General features: G+C 42.3%; 2 protein-coding genes and 1 long non-coding RNA gene across 9 annotated transcripts in view; 1 reads left to right on the top strand and 2 right to left on the bottom strand.

Moving 5' to 3' along the window:
* LOC144679863 (uncharacterized) overlaps positions 1-12,685 on the bottom strand; it is a 40,158-nt gene extending 27,473 nt beyond the window's left edge. The window contains exon 1 of the long non-coding RNA XR_013576434.1: positions 12,235-12,685. This is a non-coding gene — a long non-coding RNA (uncharacterized LOC144679863). The remainder of the gene's footprint in view (positions 1-12,234) is intronic.
* Positions 7,731-8,334, bottom strand: LOC144679359 (cytochrome c oxidase subunit 5A, mitochondrial-like). Its single transcript, XM_078539726.1, is given in 1 exon segment — positions 7,731-8,334. A coding segment is annotated over 1 exon segment (444 nt). The 3' UTR covers positions 7,731-7,890.
* The window catches only part of runx1t1 (RUNX1 partner transcriptional co-repressor 1), an 87,740-nt gene continuing 71,815 nt past the window's right edge, over positions 10,551-26,475 (top strand). For 2 of the 7 annotated variants that reach the window (XM_078540739.1, XM_078540731.1), the window contains exon 1: positions 11,101-11,866. In XM_078540739.1, the coding sequence (XP_078396865.1) occupies positions 11,839-11,866 (28 nt within the window). In that variant the 5' untranslated portion in view covers positions 11,101-11,838. Of the gene's footprint in view, positions 10,785-11,100; positions 11,867-15,489; positions 15,747-26,475 lie in introns of those variants that run through there. The other 5 variants (XM_078540737.1, XM_078540734.1, XM_078540732.1 and 2 more) reach the window with 5 other exon arrangements.

The following is a 26,475-nucleotide window of genomic DNA, read 5'->3' as shown; positions in this document are numbered from 1 at the left end:
GGTTGTCAGCGTAATTCTTAGCACACTGAGGATTATTTAGCAAAAGTTGTCCAATTGCGAATCATATCTAATGTTGGACACAGTGTTTTGAGTTTTGCAAGCATGGGCTGGTTGCTGGATACAGTCTGTATCCTGCCTGTTGTGAACAGCGGCTGGGACATGGTTATTTTATACGATCCACCTGTTTTTTGGACGTACAGCCTATATACCTAGCATTACACTGGCACTGAAATTCATATACCACGTTACTCATTTGTATGAAAGGCAGAACATCTTTTTGGCTTGACGGCAGCATCCTGTTAGTGGCGAATACCACTCGTGTTGCTACTGCATAGTAGCTGCATGAAACAGTTAGTTTCACCTTTTGCTCAAATTTTTGAGATACCTTGCCCTTCCAGGATACTCTGAGGTAGACTGAAAGTGATGGCCTTGGGCCCGTTCATGAGTTTGCATGATATACAGTGCAAACTGATCTGATCGGGGTAGCCATTATCCTGCAGGATGCCTTTGAAGTGACCTATTTTAGCATCAAGCTTGTGTGGTAAGCAAATGGCTTGGGCCCTATTTACAAGGTTGCCAATAAAACCAATCTTATAGTGTGTGAAACTGTAACAATCCGAATGCGTATATTGACCAATGAAGGTAGGCTTGCACTAGACTGTGGTAGAGAGCCCCTTGGCAGATTTCTCAACTAGTATGTCAAGGAAGTGGAGTTCATTTAACTGCTCCATTTCAAAGGTGAATTTGAGCGCAGGATGGAGCCCATTAAGATATGTAAGGAAATTATTACTTGCAGCTGCAGATTTAAATATAGCAAACATCATCTACATATCGGAAATATATGAGGTGTAGGAGGTTAGGTGTCATTCCATCAAAGACACGTTTCTCATGGAACCCAACAAAGATATGTGTGAGAGCTGGGCCTAGAGGGGATCCAATGTCAACACCATTTATTTGTGCACACATGGTGTAATTAAAACTGAATACAACTGCGCGAGTTGCTGAGTTCTTAAGTTCAATGGTGGCGGGTCTAGATTGCCATGATATAGTGCTGCAGCACAAATATCAATGCCTTCCTTAAGTGGAACATTGGTGAATAGGCTAGCAATGTCAAATGAGCACATGGACACAGCATTGCTATTGACATGCAAACCCTGTATGGATTTCACAAATGTAAAGGAATCTTTCACCATGTGTATGGAAAACTTGGTCAAAACTGGTTGTAACAATTTGCACAACCATTTAGCCAATTCATGTTGTACAGAACTGGTCATAGATAAGATGGGGCATAAAGGGACATCACTTGTGTGTGTCTTGGAGAGCCCATACATACGTGAATGTAGCAAACCATGAGGACAAACCTTGTCATATATATCACGTGGTAGCTCATCGCTCTTACACAAGTCCAGCAAGCGTATTTCTTTAACCTACTTTTGAGCAAGGCTGTCCAGACATGTTGAGCAATGTTGTCTAATGGATATGAATTTGGACACATCATTAAGAATGGCATGCATTTTGTTGATATAGTTATGCTTGTTAAGGATGACTATTCCAGTCCCTTCGTCAGGTTTATTGATGTGTATGTCTGGGTTAGTCTTAAGGCCTCACAGCGCTGTAATACAACAGGTCTTGTTGAGTGGCAACACGCTGCCATTATGCAGTAGCAACATGAGTGGTATTCGCCACTAACAGGATGCTGGCGTCAAGCCAGAAAGACGTTCTGCCTATCGCACAATTGAGTAACGTGGTAAATGAATTTCAGTGCCAGTGTGATGCTAGGTACGTAGGCCGTCCAAAAGACTGGCAGACTGTATCAAACGGCATGTCCCAGCCACTGTTCACAACAGGTAGGGTACAGACCGTACCCAGCAACCAGCCCATGCTTGCAAAACTCAAAACACAGTGTCCAACATTAGATGTGATTCCGCAATTGAACAACTTTTGCTAAATAATCCTCAGTGTGCTAAGAATTATGCTGACAGCCAATTTAAGATTGTCAGTCAGGCTCGCAGTGTGACACATTTGCATGTACTGGAAGCTACATATATTAATGCACAGGGCCCTGCTCTTTGCAGACAGAAAGAACATGTACATACATTGCACCTGTTTCAGCTAAACAAAATAAGTGACAGCTATTTGCTGACTCATTCCTCAGGGCAATGCCTTGACAAATCAGGGTCAAGCTGCCTGGTTTAAATTTCAAACAATGCTTGGCAGTTAACTGGTAGTTACCATCATTAGTGCACTCTCCATGGCAATGCCACTTGCCAACCAATCAGCACTCTCTTCACATACAATACAAACTGTTATTTTCCCCTTACATTGGTATGCTTGGAAGTGTCCTGATGAGTGCAAGATGAAAAGCTTAGACATGTCTCTTTTTTAAGCAATACTCAAATATTGATTACATACTCACATTAGACCCTTGCGTTCCCACAATTTCTGAAGATTTTGTGTCATCTATTCGGAAGACAGAGTTAAAATATTTGTTTATTGCCCCTGTCAATTCCTGACTCTCAATTACAAATTCACCAGTCTCTGACTCTAAAGGATTTATTTTCACTAATCTCTTCCTTTTTACATATTTGTATTGTTACATACTTCTAAGGTCTGCTTTATATTTTTTGCTGGTTTACTCACATCCATTTTCCCCTGCTTTATCAATCTCTTTGGCCATCCTTTGCTGATTCTTACCACCTCATCTCCCTCAATTCTCAGTTTTAGTACTCTTTTTGGCAACATTGTAAGGTTTTTTTTCTAATGCTATCCTTCATATCTCTAGTTAGCCATGGCTGTACTGTTTTTCCAGTAAAGGTTTTATTACTCAAGGGAATGTATATTCATTGAGAATTATTAAGTATTTCTGGAAATGTTTGCCATTGTTTATATAACATCATATCTTTTAATATAATTTCCTCATTCACCTCAGCCCTCATGCCTCTGAAATTGGTTTGAACATAAGAAATAGGAACATTTGAACCCTCGAGCCTGCACTGGCAATCAATAAGATCATAGCTGATATTCTTGTGTTTTGATTTCCACATTCCCATCTAACCCTGATAACCTTTGATTCCCTAACAAAAATCTATCTACCTCAGCCTTGAAACTGTCAAATGATCCCGCCTCCACCACCTTCTGAGGCAGAGAATTCCAAAGTCGCACATCCCTCTGAGAGAAAAAAAATTCTCCTCATCTCTGTCCTAAAAGGGCGGCCCCTAATTTTAAGACAGTGCCCCCTAGTTCTGGACTCACCCACAAGAGGAAATATCCTTTCAATGCCCACCTTGTCAGGGCGTTCAGGATCTTGTATACTTCAATCAAATCACCCCTCACTCTTCTAAACTCCAGTGGAAACAAGCTCAGTCTTTTCAACCTTTCCTCATAAGCCAACCCACTCATTCCAGGTATCAATCTAGTAAACCTCCTTTGAACCACCTCCAATGCATTTACATCCTTCCTTAAATAAGGAGACCAAGATTGCACACAGTATTCGAGGTGCGGTCTCTCCAATGCCCTGTATAACATCCTTACTTTTATGTTCGTTCCCTCTCATAATGAAGGATAGCATTCCATTAGCCTTCTTAATTTGTACACATTTAACGCTCTAGTTTTAGATTAAACTATACCACTCAAACCTAATATGAAATTATGTAATATTATGATCACTCTTTCCCAGAGGATCCTTTACTATATGATCACTATCATATAGCAAAGGATCCTCTTGGAAAGAGTGATCATAATATGACATAATTTCATATTAAGTTTCATATTAAGGGAGAAGGCGGGAGAATGGGGTTGAGAAACTTATCAGCCATGATTGAATGGCGGAGCAGACTCGATGGGCCGAATGGCCTAATTTCTGCTCCTATGTCTTATAGTCTTATGGTCTTAATTCTGTTTAATTGTGCATTGCTGGATCGAAAATAACCTGTTCCCTGATTGATTCCTTGTAATGCTATTTTAGAAAACTGTCCAGAATGCATTCCTTGAATTAATCCTCCAAGGTACTTTTGTCAATTTGGTTAACCCAGTCTGTCTGAAGATTAAAATTCCCCATGATTATTGCATTACCCATGTTATATGTTTCTTTAATTTCCTAAATTATACTCTGTCCAACACTGTAATTACTGTTTGGTGGTCTATAAACCACTTCATGATCAGGATGCCTGCAGACACTCCGTCTTTATGTTCACACATGAAAAATGCCCAATTTAGTGACATAACAGAGGATAACTAACACTCATGGGATCAAACACCAGTTTCAGCGGAGGGGGGTCTGGTGAAAGATCACAACCTGAAATGCTAATTCTGTTTCTCTCTCCACAGACGCTGCCTGACCTACTGAGTATTTGCAGCATTCTCTGTTTTTATTTCAGCGGAGGAGGGTCTTGAAAGAAACTTATGAAATAATAGGGATTAATTTGCTCGTAGTGCACTTATGTTCCCTTAGTGCACAAAGAATCCACAACACTATTTTACAAACCACAGTCACTTCTCCTGATGTCTTGTCCTGCATTTCATCCTTAACCTACGAGTTCGACAGTTTTGAAGGTATTTAGAGTTGGCGTTCAGCCTGGGAATCATTTAAGGTATGGGAGCTGAAAAACTCTATGATAACCGTAGAAAAGATTCAAAAATGTTAACAGTCGGCGCATATGAACTTTCCAAGAAGGATTGTTGGATAACAACGAGGAGCAGGAATTATGACTGGTGGCTCACCTTCCCAAGAACCATGGCCACTGATCTATCTCCAGCCTTACCACTGCCCTGGTTGACATATGATAATTGAGCACCAAGGGATTGGACCTGGAATTTTCTTGGTCTATGGTTCAATTCTACATTGGTAAAAATATTAAAATATTAAGCTAAGTCAGAAGGATATCTATTCCTGAATGCATATATGGCAGCTGGCCAGAGATAAAAGCCACCTTAAATAAAGTTCTCTGTACTCTAGGCATAGCAAGATCACAAATGTGTTTATTTTAACTGTGTTTACAATTTCGCTCCATCTAATGCCACAGAGAAAAGCTTCTCCTTATGAGTATTAGTCAATCCTCCATGGTTTTAATAGTTCCTATTTATGTTTTAACAGATTTTTGCTTTTTGAAATCTTTTTATTTTCAATAAAATGTTCAATGAATAACTAGAAATGCATGGCTATCTGATTTGTAAAAAGACCACTGTAAATAATGTGATTATTTTCCATTTGTAAAATAAAAATATTCCGCAACTATTCATTAAATATCCTAAATTTTGAAAATGTTTAAATGAATATAAAAGCAAAATACCGCGGATGCCGGAAATCTGAAACAAAAACAAAAATTGCTGGAAAAACTCAGCAGGTCTGACAGCATCTGTGGAGAGAAAGACAGAGTTAACGTTTCGAGTCTGTATGACTCTTCTTCATGTTTAAATGAATGATTGATTATTTAGTGCTGGCAGCAAATATGTTATATCAGAATATGTTAGGTTAAAAATTTTTAATAAAGATCTACTGCTTTTTAAAAGGAGTTATTATGTAATAGAATGCATCCTGGATCTGCAGCAATTTATTGCAATGTTTGCAATAAATTGCAAACAAACCGCCTAGAATTGACAGGTGTCAACAAAAAGCAAATGTTAAATTATTCACTTTCGACATTCCTTACCTGTTACACATGTAGTATGGAACAGCAACAACTGTCTGTTTATATCCCACTCTTTTTGAAGTAGTTAACGTGAACAATTAATGAGAATTCGCACTGTTTCATAAGTATTAAACAATCTTTTTTGAGTATTATGGGGTAGAAATTCATCTTGGAGAAGGGGTATTGCTTTGGCCGCCCGTTATATGTCCTGCTTGATATTCAGTTCTTTAAAATTAGTAGCCTATTAAATACCGCCTGTTTCAACCCATGGGTGGAATTTTCCCAGATTTGCACAAAGTGCGGTAGTGGGCGGGTAAAACGACATTTTACTCGCTGGCTGTGAAGGCAGGTTTTCACACCATATCATCCCAAACCCACCTCATTATATATGCACTCACGGGAAACACGCCATTTCCATGGCGGGCGGGCTCTCATTCGCCTGCCTGCCATCACCCAGCTGCTGCATCACACCGGGGGCCACACACATACACCTCAGTGCTTGCAGCTCACCACTGCTGCACGGAAGACATGGCCCTGAAACTGAAGAAGACTGCAGCCCCCCTGTTTAATGACAGATCTCTTGAGTGACTTTTGAATGCTGTGGAGGCCTGCCTGTATCCTGTACCCCCGTTCTGGCTGCAGGATGGGCAACAATGTGACCAATCCAGCATGGGAGATGGTGGCAGCAGTGGTCAGTGCCAACACCCTTCAGAAGAGGACAACATCCCAGTGTCACAAGAGGATGGATGATCTTCTCCATTCTGCCAGGGTAAGTCACTCTTATTATCACTCTGAACGCACACACTCACAAACCCAGCACATCCACAGGGCCCTCAGTCACTACCAGTGCAAGGCACATCACCATTCACTCTCTCACACTCACGGGATTGTCCTCATCCCATCCATGGGCCATTCAACACCCACACAAGCCAGGCATATTTGTCATTTGACCTGGCAAGTGTCCTGCTTACACTTTCTCCATCTCTATCCATGCAGGACAAGCTGGCATATAACAAGAGAGTGAGGTCGCAGACAGGTGGAAGAATGCCTGAATTCAAGGTCCTCATGGACTTTGAAAACAGAGCCATCCAGCTGGTCAGCAATGACCAGGACCAGTCCTGTGCTGAAGGTGAGGTCGGTGCTGCTCTATCAAGTGAGTATCCAACAATGCAACATCCATCAGACAACCATGCTGTGAGCGATGTGTCCTCTTTCACAGGCCACTGCCATGTAGTAATTACCTCTCCTCACTTTTGCAGGCACATCTGCCAAACAGCCAACAGAGTCGGTTTAGCTTTAGAGTAGCCTCGGGATCACAATCTGGTGAGCACATCGCACTTTCTGATCCACAGCAGGTGGCAGCAGGGACTTCCCAGGTATCCGGCACTCGGAGGACTGCTGGAGGCCAGAATGTTGCTGAGCCTGAGTCAGATGATGAGTTTCTGGACTCGGTCATGTCACAGTTGCTGGAGCTGCAAAGGCAAGCTTGGGAACAACAGGGAAGGATGTCTGCTGCACTCCTCAGATTGCAAGGAACGATGGAGGAGTCCATTTGTCTTCAGGCTGAGGTGATAGCGCCAGCATGCCAATGCACCGAGTTCAACACTGGTAGGATGGCGGCCACCATGGAGGCCTTGTTCCGGAACTTTGCTCCTGCATTGCTGCGCAGACTCAACTCCATCACTATGCCATAGTTGGCCTCCAACAGTGTATACACGAGAAGGATGCCGGGCAGCTCGAGCTTACTTCAGCTACCCCTTCTCCTCAATGAGTCAGCCTGGGGCCCCGGGCACCCATAGGGAGGAGAGTCCACAGGTGCACACTCCAGGCCCATCAATTCTGGACTCTGAGAGGGTCCAGCCCATCCGAATCCCTTCTTCCTGTGACCTCCGCAGCTCCAGCTCCACAGGCCGAGGAGGGTGCCACTGCCACACAACAGGACTCCAAAAGCAAGCTGGGACCCTCCAAGTCTCAGCCTGAGGGAAGATGCCCGCCAAAGTCATCACAGACAAGGGGTCACCATCAGCAAGCTGCCTCCACCTCTGCTGTGGATGTCCAGGGAGCACCAAGGCATAATGGCTGTGTTAGGATGGCTAAGGAGAATTTTTTTTTTTCATCCCATTCTTTATTGAGTTAAGTTCACAGGTAGACATAATACATTTAACAGAACAGTCTTCAAATGTTCAATCAAGTAATATTTTAGGTTGCATCTTACATCATGTACAATCAACGGACGAAGGTCAGAAAACTATCAAGTATAATGTTATAGTTTGTCTAGACCAATCTCTTCCGGAGTTGGAATACCCAGTTCAGTCAACGTAGGCCTGAGTTCTTGAATAACGTAAGGGTAGATTTCTTTGTGAGGGCCAGCTTTGTCCTTCACTGCTTCTAGAATGCGGATTGCACTAGCTAGGTCATTTAATCTACGGCATGCTCTCAGGGCAGCATCGAGAATTTTGGGTTCAGGTACGAGATCGTATCCGATAAGGGTATTCATTCCTTTTCTGAGCTCCCAAGCATCAATGTCAGGCTTGTTGAAGTACGTGACCCAGCGAGCATCAAACTCCTCATCAGTTTCTTGTTTGCCATGTGAGTACCAGCGTGAAGCAAGGGCAGCCGCTGCTGGGTGTCCTCGCCGGGCTGCCGCTGTCCGCCTCCATGCGGCCTCCAGGCCGGTGCCGCTGTATCAGAGCGCCTCTCGGAACATGCTAAGGAGAATTAGTTGCACAGCCTTAGCACGGGTATTAATCACTTGTACATACTGTTTACTATTGTCAATAAACTACTAAGAATGTTTCCCTGCCTATGGCTCCTTGTTCTAATGAGCAGTGTTCTTGTCACTCAGATGTGCAACCTTTCTGCACAAGATATAGGCAGATGTCTCAGTCCAAGGTCTCTTCCCTGTGCTTTGTGCAGCCTTCAGACCAAAGTGATGGTCTGGCCTCACACTCCCTTGAAACATTACTGATGCCTGCACCTCAGCGATGCTGGTCATTGCTGCCAGAATGTAGTGGGCAGGCACCACAGAGTTCTCTCATTCTCTCTGTGTGCTCTCAGCACCTTTATGGAGGGGCTGGCCCCCATCTCTTCAGCATCTGTGAGCACTGATGCTGTGCACCAGCTCCTGAAGGGCTCTGGTGCTGAAGGTGGGCAAATCATCAGATGCTTCAAATGTTTTATGGCTGCGCCTCTATGATATGACCCTGATCACAGAGCGCAAGCGAGCTGCCCTCGGCCAGGCAGTAGTCAGGCATTCTCAGAGGCTGTGTAAAGATTTATGGAGTGTCCTCACTGCATGTCTTCGGTGACATTGGTTCTCAGTCATCTGCTGGAACGAAAGGCAGCGTCTATAGACTCTGGGTGTTGCTAGGCGCCGGCCAGCGATGGCTTGCTGTGGCTCCTGGGTAGCGTGTGCAGGAGTCCCAGCCGCCTCTTCTCCCTGAGATTGCTGCTCCTGCCTCTGCGCAGCTAGGAGCCTCAGTCACTCTCTCCTTCATCGTCTTTGTGCTCTGTAGGCCATCAGGCATACAGCTAGCTCACCAGGCTCCCTGATCCTGACGTACTCCTCCTGCAGGATGAAAGAGAGACACGTGGTTAGCATGGGTGTACTAAGAACCTGTCCTGGTTAAGTGTGACGGCCCCTTAATGCTTCCCGGAGAGTGCTGGCCACCACTTGGATGGCCAGAGATTAGTGCGCTGCATGGCTGCCCTGTTAGCTTGAACCATGGGGAGATTTGTCCAAACCGGGATGCTGACATTGCAACAGGGTATGAGTGCCTCCAGCAGTGACTGCTCCATGGCCAGCTTTAGTGAAGGACTGTACAACGTGTGCAGTCCAACTGCTCTGCAGTCCACTAAAGTGCTCGTGAATTTACAGTCTGTGCCGGGGTTGGGGGGTAGGAGGAGCTCTGCATAACTTGTTGGCACTTTGATGCCTCTGTGTTGCTTGACTGGGCAGATAAACTAGGAGCCTGTCCTCGATCATATCAACGTGGAATGTGGCTCTGCCTGAATTGTCTCAGTTTCAGAGGAACGGTCACTTTATGGAGGTTTGCTGAACGCATGGCCACTTCTGTCACCCATCCTACCCCCCACCCCAAATGCTTGTGCACTACATTCAACAGCAGGGCTGCCCTTGACCCCCTCCCCACCACCACCAGTCGCCTCAATGGCAAGGCTGCACTTGCCCCCCCCCCCCCCCCCCCCCGCTCCTCCTAACCCTCAAATGTCACCTCCGAGGCAGAGTGGCACTTAAGCCCGACCCCCTGGTGCCCCTGAAGTCTGCAAAGCAACAGGCGGCCCTGGCGAGCTGTGGAAAACGCTGCTGCTCACTCACCTCCAGTTCCCCCAAAGTGAAGGCCCCCAAGTGCACGTCGCCTCTGTTCTGTTGTGAAACACGTCGATGTGCTTTCCCACCGACGCGGACGGACGATCCAGCGGGAGTGTAAGAGCCTGGCGGAGTGGCCTGATAACGATATGCTGATCTATTACAACCAGGTTCCTGACTACTGATGGCAGGAAACGTGGCCCACCATCGGCGGGCTGAGCGGACAATCGCGGCCCTGCCTTCCCGCCATCGTGAAACTGAATCGTGCCATATTGTCCGCTCACACCACGTATCATGCCCACCGCCAGCGGGCACGGAAAATTCCGCCCCATGTCTTTTTGCTTTTTGAATATCACCTACAAATGCACAGCACAATCTAAAAATTGCTATTTTATTTGGGAGGTATTACTGGGGCTCATTACTTTTAAAGTAACCGTGTAAGACAAGGAGTGTGGTACTTTCAGGACCTGAAGACAGTTAAAGTCACTGTCAGTTCAGCTGGGGTGTTGGCCCTTGTGTTGCGAATAATATTGTCTAGATGGACCCGAGTTGGCAGCAACGGGTGTTATTTTCTTCTTGTTTTTGGAGCAGGTGGCAGAGCCCAGCAGGTGGGGATTGAGCGCCTGGATCTGCGAGGGCAACGGCTTCCCCTGGCAGGCGGGGCGAGAGCTGCATCCTGCGTGCAGACACTCCGAGCCAGCGCTAACGGCAAAAAACCAAGCGCTTCCCACCGCCCGAGCTGCGGCCCTGCTCGCTGGAAGAATAAGCAGGATCAGCTTTTATACTGAATGCACCTTGGTGGAGTTCTTCATCTGACCCATGTAGTTGAGGTACTGTGCAAATAACCCGCATATTCTACACAGAGAAGAAAATGTAGCAAATACGATTAGGGTCAGTTCAAGTTTCATGTTTTAAAACCGTACATTGTATTGTGCATGCAAAAAAAAAACAGAACGGAAAATGTAGCATCGACGCAGCTGTGTTTCGTATCGTTTAGCTAGCTGAATGTTAGGGCGAGAGGTGGTGGTTGGGGGTGGGGGGGGGAGGGAGGTGGGAAATAAACCTAATAGACTGGAAAGAAGCCAGCAGAAGGGGGATTATGATGCAGATTTCAGTGTAGCTGGATTCTGGAAGTCCCGTTTTAATAGCAGATCGCGATAAGACACAGGGAGAGGAGCCAGGAGCTCTGGGCTGTAGCAGATGGCAGAGAAGGAGAGTGTTTGAGCCGAGCCCGAATGCAGCAGCAGCCCTTCCCACTGAGCTCTCGGCAGCCGGGCTTGGGAAAGCAGCACCAGAGATCAAGCTGCATGCACACAGCTCGCAAAAAGAGAGTGGGAGAGAGAGCAAGAGACACTCTGCCAGTTTATTGTTAACATATACTTGACCTCCTGACCCCTTCACGACACAGATGTCTGCTCTACCTCTTTCAACTCCCCCTGGCTAAACCCCACCCACTCTGCACCTGGGCAGTGAGTAACCAGCTCCAGAGTCCAGGCTGCTTTCCAAACAGGACTCTCCTCATTTCAACTGCGAGCTGCTAACGAGACTATCTCTCCGGCCGTGCACATCCATGGAGGGCGGCTGCCTGGAGTTTGTCTTCTGACATCGTGACGATCGTGATCCTGGTGGTCTGCAAGTATCTAAAGGAAGAACTCGTTCGTATTTTTTTAAAAAAGCAGAACAGTTTTTTTTTAATCATCTCTCCTTATCCCTGAAGTTTGCATTAGTCCTTCTTGTTGGGGAGATCAGAAGTTTGCAGCATTTTCTTTGGCGCTGAGTTTCTCATGTGGACGGATCTGCCTAGCTGCAGGGAGAAACTTGCATTCCTTCCTCTCTGTTTTTGTGGCCGAGCTCTGGAACTTCTATAATTTAATAAATAGGCGAATGGTTGGAATCTCTGGATCTTATCAAAGTAAGTGTGATTTGTAGCATTTGTTCCGCTATTACTAATATTCTCCCCCCCCCCGTATTAATTTAACACTTCTATTTAAGCAGCAAGTTATTGGTTAAGCGAGTGCAATGTAACGACGTTTTGGGTTTTTTTGAGCAATAACATTTGTTTTAATCATTTTCGTAAGCGTATTTGCATAAATCTGATTTAAAGTATGCGTTCAATGTTTGTACATTTACACCATTGACCCAGATATTTGAAGAAAGAGACATAAAGCACCAAATATTGATTGCAACTGTGAAATTGTACAGCACAATTATGTTAAAAAGCTTACAGATTTCTAGCGTCTAGTCAGACTGAACAGGATTGTGCACTTTTAGATTAATTACCTTTAACAATCGGGGTCTTCACTTGACCTTCGTCCTTCTGTCAAAACAAATGTCTCATTCATATTTGAATTTTCCAAAAACCAGAAAGTCAATTTTCTTGGAAGAATGACGAAATATGATGCAGGAATCCTCAATTCATTCGTTTGATCTTTGTAGTGATTTGATCTATTAACTAGTATTTAACTTGCTTGTTGATGGGCTTTTGTTGGTCTATTTTCGGCACTTAATCCTGTTATCTAGGAAGCTTTACATCTGGCTTTGTTTTGGAACGGCTACAATTATGTGATATAGCAATAACAGAATGGGGCAAGAGGGAAAATAGCTCAACCTGGAGAGTGAGTTTCAGGACAGTCGGCTCTGGCCACCCTTTCCTGTCAAGTCCTGTTTTCCCCTTATACAAGAGATGCATTCTAAATGCAAAGCATTCAATGCAAAGCCCAATTCATTAAGATTCTCAGTGACTACATCACTTGCGAGCAGCTTAAACTGAAAGAAAGTTGGCATCTGCAGTTTTGCATTTGAAAACATTAGCTGTCACAATTGACAGTTTCATCTTTTTGATTCACTTTCATGATTTTCCCAATGCAGTTCATTAATGGAGATCTTTTGGTTGTTAAATGGAAGGTTAATATATTGTTTTGAGCTTTGGATTTCAATTAAAAAGCTTGGCCTTTGTTCTGTGGGAACTTGTCATGTGCTGTGATCAAGATGCCTTATCAGTTAAATGAAAGGTGACTTAGAACTTGCATGTTTGGGGAGGCTAGTTCTCATGATCCCGAGCAGGTGATACATGTGAATAAGCAATTGGTGATTGTGGTTTGGCAAAATATGAACATTAGTTTATACAAATGCAGGAGCATATTTTTATTAATGCATATCAGCTATGTCTTATTTACACTTTACTGGAAACAGCATGACATTTAAATTTAGTGAATATTTATATTGAAATTCTTGACTAGTTACCTATTCAACTGTTTCCAATGAGTAGCTTTTCTTTGTTTGGCCTAATCAAAGCCTTACTTAAATTAACTCCAATTCACCTATTTTGTATATAAGAACATCTAGTTCAGTACAGGAATTCTTTTAATTTCCAAGTGTATTTTTTGGGGGCGGCTTGGGACAGGAAGCCTGTTTCCCACCTGTCGCATCCCGGAACATTTCAATGAAGTTTGTTTCTGTTTTTCTGGACGATAAAATAATTGTAGGTCACAGCGCTATAAAAATATTAGGGCCTTGTTTTCCAGAAATAATATTATTTTAGCCTGTCGTGTCCAAAGTCATATCAATGAGGCTAAATGTTATTACCTGAAATATATTTACATTTACAATATATTTAAAGAGCACACATTCTTTAAAAATAAAATTTGATTATGGCCTTTATTTCATCCTCACGATGTGACAATTCCTACAGTAACTTAATCACTTAACTGTTCAACTTTAAGAAACAATTACATAAAGGACACTAATCTTAACACACCAGCAGCAATCATTTACTGGTCTTTCTTTCATGAGTGTGAGATGTAAAAGAAATTGCACACTACACTATCATTGCAGGTAAATTTGCTTTTGTCTTATCTTAAATTTATGAATCACATGATATTTTGCATTTTATAAAATTTGAATAGTTGGTGCACCAAACACTGTTGGCTGGAGAAATGTATTAAAACATTGAAGTTTTTCCCCTGTGAGGGAGAAACTTATATTTCTTGTCCTCCCTGCATTGAATTTTAGATCCAATGAGATGACTGTAGTTTGCTGGAACTCTAGCTGTGCCATATAACACTGAACAGAATTTTGATGTATGTAAATACTACATGTTATGAGCCAGTGCAGACTACAATGATGTCATTGGGTCCAGAATTTACTATAGGAAGGAGAAGGAACAGCATCCCCTAGTGAAAATACAGTGTTGGAATTAGTGCTTTTTCAGAACACAGCAACATAATATTTGTTCCAGGATTATATCTGTGAATATACTTTTTGACATTTACCACTTTTTAAGAAAGATATCTCTTCAACAAATTTCACCATCACAGTAGCTATACAGTATAGATTTGTAATCACTACAGAATCTGTGAAGTAGATCTGGTATGCAACTATTTGAGAATTTTGAAATAAATTATAGGCACAGAAATTAACACTGCTTGTTACTTAAGCTTTAATAATAATGACATGCTATTGCAAATCTTATCTAATTTTCATATTTTTATACTTCTATAAAATGAGGCAAGAGTGCATAAGTTTTCTAAGTGATTAAAACATGCCGATGATTATTTTAATACTGCTACATTATTTTTATTTTTAATTTGTTTTATATACCTTATTAACAGCATATTGGTTAGGTTTGAGTTTGGTAGTTATATAATGGAGGAAACATCAGTTTAATTTGTTATGGGTAATTGTATATACTAAGTCTAGATAGGGTTATTTACATGGTGTTCAAACAGAACAAGCCACTTTGCCCAACTTCAGTAGCCATCTGCAAGTGTAGAGGGTTTGCACCTGTCAGTCCACACTAATTATAGATTAGGGTCAAAGAAATGAAATATGAGTAGTTGCTGTCGATGATTTCTCCAATACTACTAGAAAATGATTATTTAGGATGGGCTTGTTTGTTTTCAGCAAAACTCAATGTGGCCATATGATAACTACATTAATATTTTTAATGCTCATTCCGTTTTGAGGTTAATGTTTTTGGCAATACATGTAAAAGCTTCTTATAATAAAAGCTGCGACTATAATCCTAAAATTCAAGGAAATAATTTGTCTGGGGAAAAGCTGTTCTCACAAGGTCACTTTTTCAGTTGAATATTATTTTAGTCTGCCGTGTCCACAGTCATATCAATGAGGCTTCCATATTATTGGATTAGTTGAGGATTTGTGACAGACCTCTTTTATCTGCCATATTCATAGTGGTGCCAAGCTTTTCATCAGCTCCTTTTTTATTACAGTTCTGCTTTTCCACTCACATTATGGCAATGTGCTCTCACAATTTGAGCAGCTTTCCACCAGGTGACAGGTGTCCTGCCCGGCTGCAGTTGGCCGGGAGTCCATTTTCTATAATCCTCAGTCCGTGTTTTCCCTTTGAGTTGCCAATTAACTTCTCACACACCCTCTGTTTATTTTTCTGGATCCATCTGGGCTGAGCTGATATTGTAATCACTCTAATGCACATTGCCTTCCCTTCACACACAATGTGCCATCATGACGGGCCTTTTATTTTAGATAAGCCGAGGAAGTGTGTTTAATGAATACAAACCCGTTGTGCTGGTGTGCACTCTGCCAGAAGGTAATCTCCATGAATAGGTGCTTTCAGTATTTGGAGGAGATGCATAAGTCGATAAGGCTGGGAGTGAAGATGTAACCTGTTATCTGCTGCTCCTCTTGCTGGCAGTGAATTTACATTTAAAGATTAACACTGAAGAAAAGCTGCCTTTTGACAAGGTTAGGTATCATTCCCGGCCTTGACAGTATCTGACATCGCCTAAACCATTTCTGCAGGACTTCTAAAGGTGAGATTACCAGAGTCGTTATCTTTAATTGGGTTTAGCATTCCATCTCGACTGCTTTCTATAGTGTAGAACTAAGTACTGGGAGATGATAATGGAGAACAAAGGATTATTTATTGATGTGGCTTTATAACCATTAGAATACTAAAGAATATGGTCAGGGTAATGACTTGATTTGCTATTTCATTATGTGTAAATTGCCTGAAAATAGTCTTGCCTCTCACAGAAAACCAATAAAGCTCTTGAATGAAGAGGCAGAAAGCCTTTGTCTTTTATTTTTGATGGCATATATTTGATAGCACTCGCTCTGTTATATTGTCTGCTAGTGAAGCTGAAGAGACCAGTGTGGATTTGTTTAAATATGGGTAACAGTGCACTAACACTGTACAACACATGTAAAAACATTTACATGGGCTTATTCCAATTCAAAAAATGGAATGGGAAAAAGATTAATTGAGATCTGTTTTTTGCATGGAGTAAATATTTGTATTTTAGAAAAGAATTACAACTAGTCAATACGTTGAGACAATAGAAACCATTACTTCCCAGCATATTGACATTTTGTGTTTGTGACTGGCTCGGTGTGTGGTGAGATATTTTAGGATCTCAATGGTTACAGTACACAAATATTGCTGTAACTGACCTTTTATGTCCTTAGACAACCCACTTGATGTTTGCAGATACTTCCTAGGGGGTTATTATTTAAACAAGGGTATTACATTACTCAAGATACAAATATGCCACCTTGTAACAATTTAAAGCTTCTTTAATCATTCCTTGTGTTTTATTGTGCAATAAGAGTGAAGATGGAAATTTAATGCCAAATGTAATCCTGGCCAACCTGAATTATCCGTCTTGTAATTGTTGATATGTGGACGACTTTTAGGAATGTTCGAGACTGAGGTTTGTGTGATTTTCATGAAATTGTTTAGCTTCTGTTTGATCAGCAGGTGCTGCTGAGATGAAAGCCATGTGCAAATTATTTCAAGGGTAAAAAGTGTCGATTGAAAATGAATGTGATAAAAGAAAGAGCAATCCGTTTTCTGTTTTCAATTTGTGCAAAGTTTGAAGAGCTATTCTGCTAAACTGACACATCTGTTCCATTTTGAATATTTCAGTGAACGCCCCCCCCCCAACTATAAATAAAGTGTTTTTTATTGGTCTAAATCGCCTGAGTTTCAAAATGGCCAAGAATATATCCATAGAGAATCTTGATAGTAACTTGTCTCTTCATGGTATTTTCCTTGTACCAATTATTGATAATGATGGAGAGAATATAAAGGTGGTGGCAGCACCTTTTTTTTTTAAAGGCACAATATGCCACTATCATTTGTTTGAAATAATGTATTTAACAATGCCAATACTGAGGTTGAAAGTAGGTACCTGGATTATTTATTTATTTATTTATTTATTTAGCTTCCGTTTAAAAGTGTCATTCATACTTATGCTCCAGCTTTTAAGACGGATTCTGCTCTGACCTTATTGGAAGCATATGGGTAGCATGTGTCTTAGAGCATTCGCCTACTGTATCTTAACACAATTTTATTGAATTTTGTGACTTAGCGCAATTGGAGCTGAGAGTAAAAGCAGCTGATTCTGAAATCTCATTTCCCCAAGAAATATTATAGGTTTCCAGTTATAGGTGCTCCTTTTCTCATCTGCAGTTTGGTAAATCAAGTTTTAATTTTCCATCTTTTGAATAGCTTATAAATTCTGTAATATCATAAATTTTGCCAATTTTTCTGAAAGAAGTATTTTATTAAGATTTTCACTCACAAAGCCTGTACACTTTATTTAGTGATACAAAAACATTTCATTTTAAAGAATAAAGTGAAAGATGTGAGGTGTTGAAAGGTGATGAAAAATATTAATGCAACCCACTGCATGATAAATTAACTTTGAAGAGTAAAATGCCCTCTGAAATAGCAAACTCCATTGAGCTGGAGAGCACTTGCTCAAGTAATGTCTTGGTAGCTTACTGCTCGAGTCCACTGATTGCATTAGTAATGCAGCTTAAAATAATCATCATAACAATGAACTGTACAGGTACAATTAAATTACTTGTAGGAATATTCTGAAATGAGGAGGAAGGTTTGGTGGGATCCATCAGACCAAAGCAGTATAAAGAAAAATTACAATATTTTTGTGTTTAATTGGTATTGAGTTGCCCGAAGGCTTTTTAAAACTTGGTTTGCTACATTGCTTTCATGGTCAAACGCTCAGCAGATGAAATCAGAAAATCATGTTTGCAGCTGGGCAATTACAATGGTGCCCAAGATCTGTGACTATCGAGCATGAACGCAGATGCCTTCAAAGTTATATTTTCTTGCATGTGGAGGTTGTTGGCATGAAACAGATGCCTTCATTTTTTTTTTGAGAAGTCAGCCTGTGGATATAATTGGTTCTCTCTTCCCATCCTCCAGGGAGAGTCTCTCACAGATGAAATCAGATGAGAAAAATTTTGCACAAAGCAAGTGTATTCATGGTTTAAGCACCGTATGCTGCAGACACAGTCAATGACTAGATTCCTCATATTAATGGAATAAGAAATAACAATGTGTGTACAATTTTTTTCAATTTTATTCCTGTAATAAAATCAATTTGGTGTTAGTGTAGCCAATATGTATATGTATCAGAACTAAATTGTATATGTAATAGAACGGATGGTTTTAAAGCCCTTGTCTGGCAAAGCAAAGCTTTTCAAAGTGAGTACATTTTAGCATATGGTTGGAATCAATCAAAAAAAATCTTGTGTATGCAACTGATTACATTACCATCTGTCATAAAAAGTCCTCAGTTGGCATCTTTTTTTTACATAATGTCAGAACCACAAGAACCATTTTATAAAAAGTGATAGGCTGTTTCTTTATAGTAAGGAAAACTTGGGCTTCGATCTAGATAAACATATGGGGCAGAATTTTTCCGCGGACTACAGAACCCTGACGTTGGGTCCAAATGGGAATCCCGAGTCCTTGTATGCTGGCAGTGAGGCTGGCGTCACAGTAATCCAGGAACTGGACTCATAATTGGTTGCCTCCAAGTGTGCCATCCTATTAAGGACTACAGATGGACTCTGGATGTCGTTGGCAGCAATCCGAGGGCCAGTAGCTCTTGAGCCATGGTAGTCCCACTGATAGGTGTTAGGCGCTGCTCATTCAGGTTGGGGAACGCGAGCTCACTCGACCACACAAGTAATCAAATGTCTAGCATATAGATCTACAGGTGAATTGGAGCGATGTGAAACTCCCTCTGCTCGATCAGTCTTGCTTGTGATTGTGAATGCAGACCCCTCTTTGTGGCTTGGAGCCTTAGGCTCCACTGGTGCAGTGATATCCATTGGGCTAGGGGCCTCCAAACATGGGGGGGAGTGTCTGTTCTGCCATTGGCAAAATGGCCAAGAGGCTGCAAAATTGAGGCCCTATTTGAGGCTTTAACTTTTCAAATTGACTGCCTACCTCATGGAATGGGCAGCCAACCCACTTCCCAGCCCACCCCTGGGAAAATTCCCTCGCGGCAGGAATGCGCCAGGGAGCTGTCTCCTGCAGTTCCCTGTTATTCTCCCCCTTCCAAGCCTGGCACCACTGAGCTGGGAAAATTCAGCCCATGGCTTTCATCCTATCAGAAACGCTGGTAAGAAAAATAGTGATTCTGTTGTCTGGTAGAATGATAGCATTTCAATTTGCTGCATTTTCTGACTAATATCTCATTTGTGTTACGGCCTACAGTACTTACTTTTTTATGTTTCAATATATTTTAAAGTAAAATTCTAGGGGGATGAAATTCCACAAGTTGATTAAATTTTGTGGAAAATGCCAGCATTTCCTGTTTTGTGCTCCCACCGAGGTTGTTGGTAAAATTATTGAACTTGGTAATTCCACAAATAATTTGTGTTACAGCAAAATTGTGAAATTGTTTCTACTTGAAGCAATTTGGCAATCCGTTTTGGTTCCTTGTGCGCTGGAATTTTCCACATGTGCATTGCGGATGGATATCAGAACGCTGACAGCAGCACTGCAACAGTTGAGCATTACATTGCTCAGAATTTGTATTAATAAACTGGGTAATTTATAGTGTCCTGGATATTTCCTGATGTTTGCCACGCGAGGTGCTGTCCCTTTCACAATATAGAAAGAAAAAATCTCTTGATACTACTTCTGTCCCAGGCATTAAACTCATGGAATTGGCAGCACATAAAAAAACACGTTCAACCCCTTGCTCCTGTGTTGATGCAATTACGTTGGAGCTTTTTTTCCGAATTCCTCTTTTGTTGCCCTGTTGCCGTTATATATTCTTGTTCAGGTATTTTTCCAAAACCATTTTAAATGACATGTTAGCATTTGCCTCAATAGTCACTTGTGGTAATAACCCCTGAATGGGAAAATATCATCCAATATTCTTCTTTTCTCTACTTGTGAAAATGTTCAATCAGTGCCCACTTGCTCAAGTAAGGATAATCTCATGTTTTTACAGCACTTTTCATGTTCTCAGACCATCCCAAAGTGCTTTAAATAAATGCAATCACTTATTATGTACTAGAGCACATAGCCAATTTGCACGCAGCAAACTCTCACTAACAGAGAATGAAAGAATGACCAAGATAATCTGCTTTTAGCTGAGAAAGGAAATGTTGTCCAGGACACTAGGACAATTTCCTGTTCTTTTCCAAATAGTATGTGGAATCTTTTGTGCCCACATAATGAACAGATAGGACTTGGCTTTAAGGTCTCATCTGCAAGACAGCACTCCTGGTCATGCAGCACATCTGAAGTATTGAACTGAAGCGTGAACCTGGATTTTCATGGAGCTTGAATCCACAAATGTCTGATTTAGAGGCAAGGTTCTATGAACTAACACAAGCTGACATCCAACAATTTGCCACCCAGTGGAAACAATATTTCAATGTTTACCCTCATGATTTACTAACCAGTGGAAATGATTTTTCATTGCTGACCCTCTCAAAATCCTTCATAACTCTTTCAGAGTTGCTTTTTCACTGCTCTGAGGTAATGTTGCTGCAGAAATGGAGCAATGGATGCTCAGCCATTACAAGGGTGTGAATAGTAAGTCTGTTATTTAGGGTTTTTGGAAAGCTGAAGCTTTCTTTCTTTCACGTATGTGGAGGTTGTTCTGTCAACTGCCTCATGCAGGTAATTTTCATCTTTCAGGTGAGACATGAAACCACGATGTTTGCCCCCTCAGGTGGATGTAAAACATCACAAAGCACTATATTAAAGAAGAGCAGGAGAGCTATCCCTGGTGTCCTGGCCAATATTTATCCCTCAATCAACATCTGAAAAACAGATTACCTGGTCATTATCCTATTGCTATTTGTGCAAGCTTACTGTAGACAAATTGACTGTTGAGTTTCTACATTACAACAGGGATTACACTTCAAGAAGTGCCTCAGTGGCTGTAATATGCTTAAGATGTGCTGTGGCCGTGAAAGGTCCTATATAAATGCAATTTTTCTTCTTTAAATGTATAGTCTTGCAGTTTGCACCCTTTATTTTCACCAGTGTAAATGCTGTTGTTGATTGTATATCTTCTAGCTTCTAGGTGGTGTAAGCATTATTCTTGGATTGTTTTGTTGTAAGCATAACTTTCAGATTTCGGTTTACACATCTGTGTTCACTTTTTATGAGTGCATAACTGGACATCTCCTTAGAACTGACATTGGAGATTTTTTTCACAATTTGTAGTAGACAGTGTGGCAAGAATGGCTAGTGTTCTGTTGGTATCAAGGAAATTCATTATAAGGTGAAGGAAGATCATGCTTTTGTAGTCCATTATGTTTAAAGATAAAAATGTGTGCTGCATTTCAATGAATCACAATGATTTGAATGCAGTTTAGTTGTGCTGCAGTGATTAAATAATATTCTGTGAAGTTAATCCATTTTAGTATTTTGGGCACCCTCTCCTAATATTCTAGTTGTGTCTGTGTCAGCTGATTTTTTTTTCCTCTTGGAAGTATTGTGAGATGCTTTTTACATTAAAGATGCTATATAAATGCAAGTTGTTGTGATAGAACCAGGTGTGAGTGCGTGTGTTCACATGAAAACATGTATGTAAACAGTAATTTAAGTTTCATCATTGCTAAAATTTTAGTTGGAGAAATACTTTGGAAGACCAAAAAGATTCAAAGTTGGAAGCTGGACATTTGTGCTTCCATCATAGACACATGCTTTATGGACCCACACTTTTGAGTTTTGCTCATGGTCTTGAGCTCAGTCTGGAAATGTTTCTGTTTCACTGTAAAGTTATTTGTGCATTTTGTATTGATCAAATGTAAATCTGTGATAATGCTAGCGTTGTTTACCAACAGAAGTGAAAGCTAAATGAGGTTTATTCCCATCAGTAAAATCAGGGAATCATCCTAATTATGAGAGGGAGAATATAGTTTATTATCTCATTGTGATCTAAGCCTGTTTTTGTCAAGCTAAAGGTTGATATCCAGGCTAGAGGCCAAAGTCATCTGTAGCCAGAAAAAAACTATAGGAAATTAGCTGAGGATTGACAGAAAACAATCTGGTCTAAACAGCGAAACAATTAGAATTCACCAAGTAGAATAGGAAGGATGGTGAAGTAGAGAAAGGAACTTTCGTTTGAATAGTATTATGGGGAGATGGCCAAAAATGTGACTTTGTGTCTTCAGCTGCTATTCCTGACTTGGGGCATTGTCTCCCAAGAGTTCTTATCTCAAATTCCTGGATATGAACTTCTTCCTAAGAATGAACAAAACAAAGAGCAGCAAAATAAAAGCAGATGCTGCTGTGAATAACAGATATGTTTCTTCTGCAGTTAATTTTTTTAACAGTACATATTCTGGATCCATATTTTTAATGCGCAATGAATCACTTTTAAAAGCTGTTATTTGCCAGTTTAAAATTTTCTCCTTGTATTCAGACGAGCTGTTAATCTTCCTTGAAGTTTTGTTTGACTGAAAATAAAGGTGGTTCTGGTAGAATAATCATCAAAAAATGTAGGATTATCACTTAAAGAACAATAGGCAATTTGGAAGCACTTTTTTCCACACTGTTAGATCAGAATACTTTGTTACAAATGTCAATTGAGGCAGGGACAGAGAATCGTTTAAAAGGAAATTGGTAAGCATCTGGAGGGGAAGAGAAAAATTTAAAGGATACAGGATATAGACAGGTAAATGGGAAGTTGGAGCTGGCACCAACAAAGGTCCATTGGGCCAAAGGGCCTGCTATGTTTTAACTGCTATTATCTACTTCTAGTAGTAATCATTGCTTCCCTCTACTGAAATATATTTTTGAAGTAGGCTGAAATACCTTGTGGAAGTTGTGATATATTGTCTGGTCTGACCTGCCAGCAAATAACTTTGCAAGCAATTTAACCCACCAGCCCCATTAGTTTTCCCATATCCAGGGTGGAATTTTCCAGGCCCCCCACCCCGGCAGGTTTAGTGGCGGGCAGGGGTGGAACAATGCAGCAGGGACTGAAAAATCAGTTTGCCGCCGGCATAAAATGGAGGCAGAAACTTGTGTTCCTGCCTGCCATGGCAGGTCGCCATTCCTGCCAGAGGCCGGGTGAAACCGTTTTGCATCCCGTTAATAGATGCAGATGAACGTCCGACTGGAATTGTTCACCAATGTCCGATTATCTGTGATGCCAGCGGGATATCTGAACATGTCTGGACCAACATGGCATGGAGATGTCGAGACTTACCTGAAGAAGGCTTACGGCAGCCTCCGGAGTTTGGGATGGAAGATGGAGGTCTCCGGCGACTGGACCCTGGAACACCACGTGCCACAGTGAGTGGGTAGAGCATCTACCAGGTGGATCTTCGGGCTGCAGCAACTTCCAGAAGGTCCATCATTATCTCCTGGATCTGCCAGGAGGTCCATCTTCTATCTTCAGGAGCTTACAGGAGGTGGATGTTTTCCTTCAACAGTGGATCAGTTGATGTCCTTTTAAATATAGTGCCCGGATATGATGGTGGGACCTGAACCATCCAGGCCGCCGCACTGCACAAACCGTCAGGAAACCCTCGACTGCATATTTAATGAGGCCAGCGTCGTGCAATTCCTACCGGCCTCTGCGGCGGGAAACATTCCCTCTTCCCACTCCCACCATGGGACTTAGTCCCAGAATGGAAAATTCTGCCCCGACTGTCAAACAGTTTTTATGAAATTGGAAGTTCAATGAACAAAGCTTTAAATTGACATCAAACCAGGGTATATTTGTTAGATCTTTAGACCCAAAGTTTGTGCCTTTGAAAGTCCGGCAATGTGGGAAAATTGGTCAGTTATGTCCTGTCCACAAAAATGCAGAACAAATCCAGTCTTCCTAATACCACCTCATCAGCCTCTCAATCATCAGCAATATGATGGGAGGTGTCATCAACAGCCCTATAAAGTGGTGATAACCTGTTCACCAATGCTCAGTTTGGGTCCTCTCAGGACCATTCAGCTCCAGGCCTCATTGCAGCCAAAAGTGGACAAAGGAGCTTCATTCCAGAGCTAAAGTAAGAGTGACTGACAATGATATCAAGGCATCATTTAACCAGGTACAGCATTAAGGAGCCCTGGTAAAAGTAAAGTTAGTGAAATCAAAGGGAGTTGGGGTTGGGGGGTTACTATCCACTAGCACAAGGAAAGATGATAATGGTTGTTGGATACCAATCAGGAGATTGCTGCAGGAGTTCCTCAGAGCAGTATCTTAGCCTGACCATCTTCAGCTGCTTCATCAATGGCCTTCCCTCAATCATAAGGTGAAAAGTAGGTGATGATTGCACAGCGTTTACTTCCATTTGTAACTCCTCAGATAATGGATTGGATTTTATGGTTCTCCACCATTCTATTTGAAGGTGGGGAGTGCGTAAAATGCAGCTTGCGGCTTCCCGTTGCCTTCCTGCCCACCTACGACGTGCCTCCCATTTATTGGTGGGTGGGGGCAGTGTTGGCATCTGCCTTTGGGCCTGTTGACATCCTTAAGTGGCCAGTTAATTGCCATTTTAGTGCCTCATCCCACAACTGTCGCTATTTTACCAGCAACAAGGGGAGGCCCAGGTCAAGAGGGTAACCTGGCAGGTTTTCCTGGGCGAGTTGGTGCCAGGTAAGAAGGGGGCTGACCTTTTGGTGGGGGGGCGGGGGGAGGGTGGTTTCCTGTGCCCTCAGAGGCATCCCCGTCCCCCAGGTTACAACCCCCTTTAACCATTCCTCAGCTACCTCATACCCTCAAAACTAGTCCTTCACTTCCGTCATCCTCCTCGTTGGGACTGCCAGCCAGGCCTCACTGATATCCCAGACTTAACCTTCACTCCGGCTTCCATAATCTCCTCTCCTTTGGGTCGTGTCTGTAGTCCCAGTAGTGGCCACAGCTCAAACCTGGCGCTGCTGAGACAACAGAGCAGTCGGCCGATCTCTAAGGCAGGACCTCCTACCCAGATGGGGGTGGAAGTCTTGCTCTGAGCCAATTAATGTGCAGCCAAGTGTAAAATGGCTTCTGCGCAGCTGGCTTTTTTGTGGTGGGCTCCCAACTGACTTTTTTGCCAGTGGGACTCTGGTGGGGACGCAGTGCCCTATAAAATCCAGCGCAATGATATAGTCTTGCCCACCCTGTGCAGCAAGACCTGAACAACATTCAAGCTTGGGATTATAATGACAAATAACATATGCGCCATGCCAGACAGTGACAATCTCCAATAAGAGAGAATCTAGCCATCTCTCCTTGACGTACAACAACATCACCGCTGTTGAATCCCCCACTGTCCACATCCTGGGTGTTACCATTGACCAGAAACTGGACTAAGTCAGCCATGTAAATACTGTGGCTACAACAGCAGGTCAGAGGCTAGGAATCCTGCAGTGAGTAACTCACCTCCTGACTCCCCAAAGCCTGTCCACCATGTACAAGGCACAAGTCAGGAGTATGAAGGAATACTCCCCACTTGCCTAGATGAGTGCAGCTCCAATAACACTCAAGAAGTTCAACATCATTGAGGAAAAAGCAGCCTGCTTGCTTGGCACTCCTTCCACAAACATTCACTCCCTGTACCACTGACACAGTGTCGGCAGTGTGTACCATCAACAAGATGCACTGCAGGAACTCACCAAGACTCCTTACACAGCACCTTCCAAACCCAGGACTACTACTATCACCTAGAAGAAACACATGGGAACACCACCTGGAAGTTACCCTCCAAGCCACTCACCATCCTGACCTGGAAATATATCGCCATTCCTTCACTGTCGCTGGGTCAAAATCCTGGAATTCCCTTCTTAACAGCACTGTGAGTGTACCTACACCACATGGACTGCAGCGGTTCAAGAAGGCAGCTCAGCACCACCTTTTCAAGGGCAATTTGGGATGGGTAATAAATGCTGGCCTAGCCAGTGACACATGCCATGAATTAATTTAAAAAGAATTCTGTGGCGAGGAACTCCTGATTCCCCAATGCCTGTCCATCATCTGCAAGGCACAATACTGGAGAGTGGTGGGCTATTCCTCACTTTGCTGGTGAGTACAGTTCCAACCACACTCAAGAAGCTCAACACTATCCAGTACAAAGCAGAAAACAAAATACTGCAGATGCTGGAAATCTGAAATAAATGCTGGAAAAACTCAGCAGGTCTGGCAGCATCCGTGGAGAGAGAAACAGAGTTAATGTTTTGAGTCTGTTTTATTGGTACCCATCCACCACTTTTAACATTGACTCTGTCTACTACTGGTGCTCGTTGGCTGTAGTGTACCATTTACAGGACAT

Source organism: Cetorhinus maximus, chromosome 4 (genome assembly GCF_964194155.1).
Source record: "Cetorhinus maximus chromosome 4, sCetMax3.hap1.1, whole genome shotgun sequence".
NCBI lineage: Eukaryota > Metazoa > Chordata > Chondrichthyes > Lamniformes > Cetorhinidae > Cetorhinus > Cetorhinus maximus.
The sequence above is the reverse complement of the archived record's forward strand: the minus strand, read 5'-3'. Positions and strand labels throughout refer to the sequence as shown.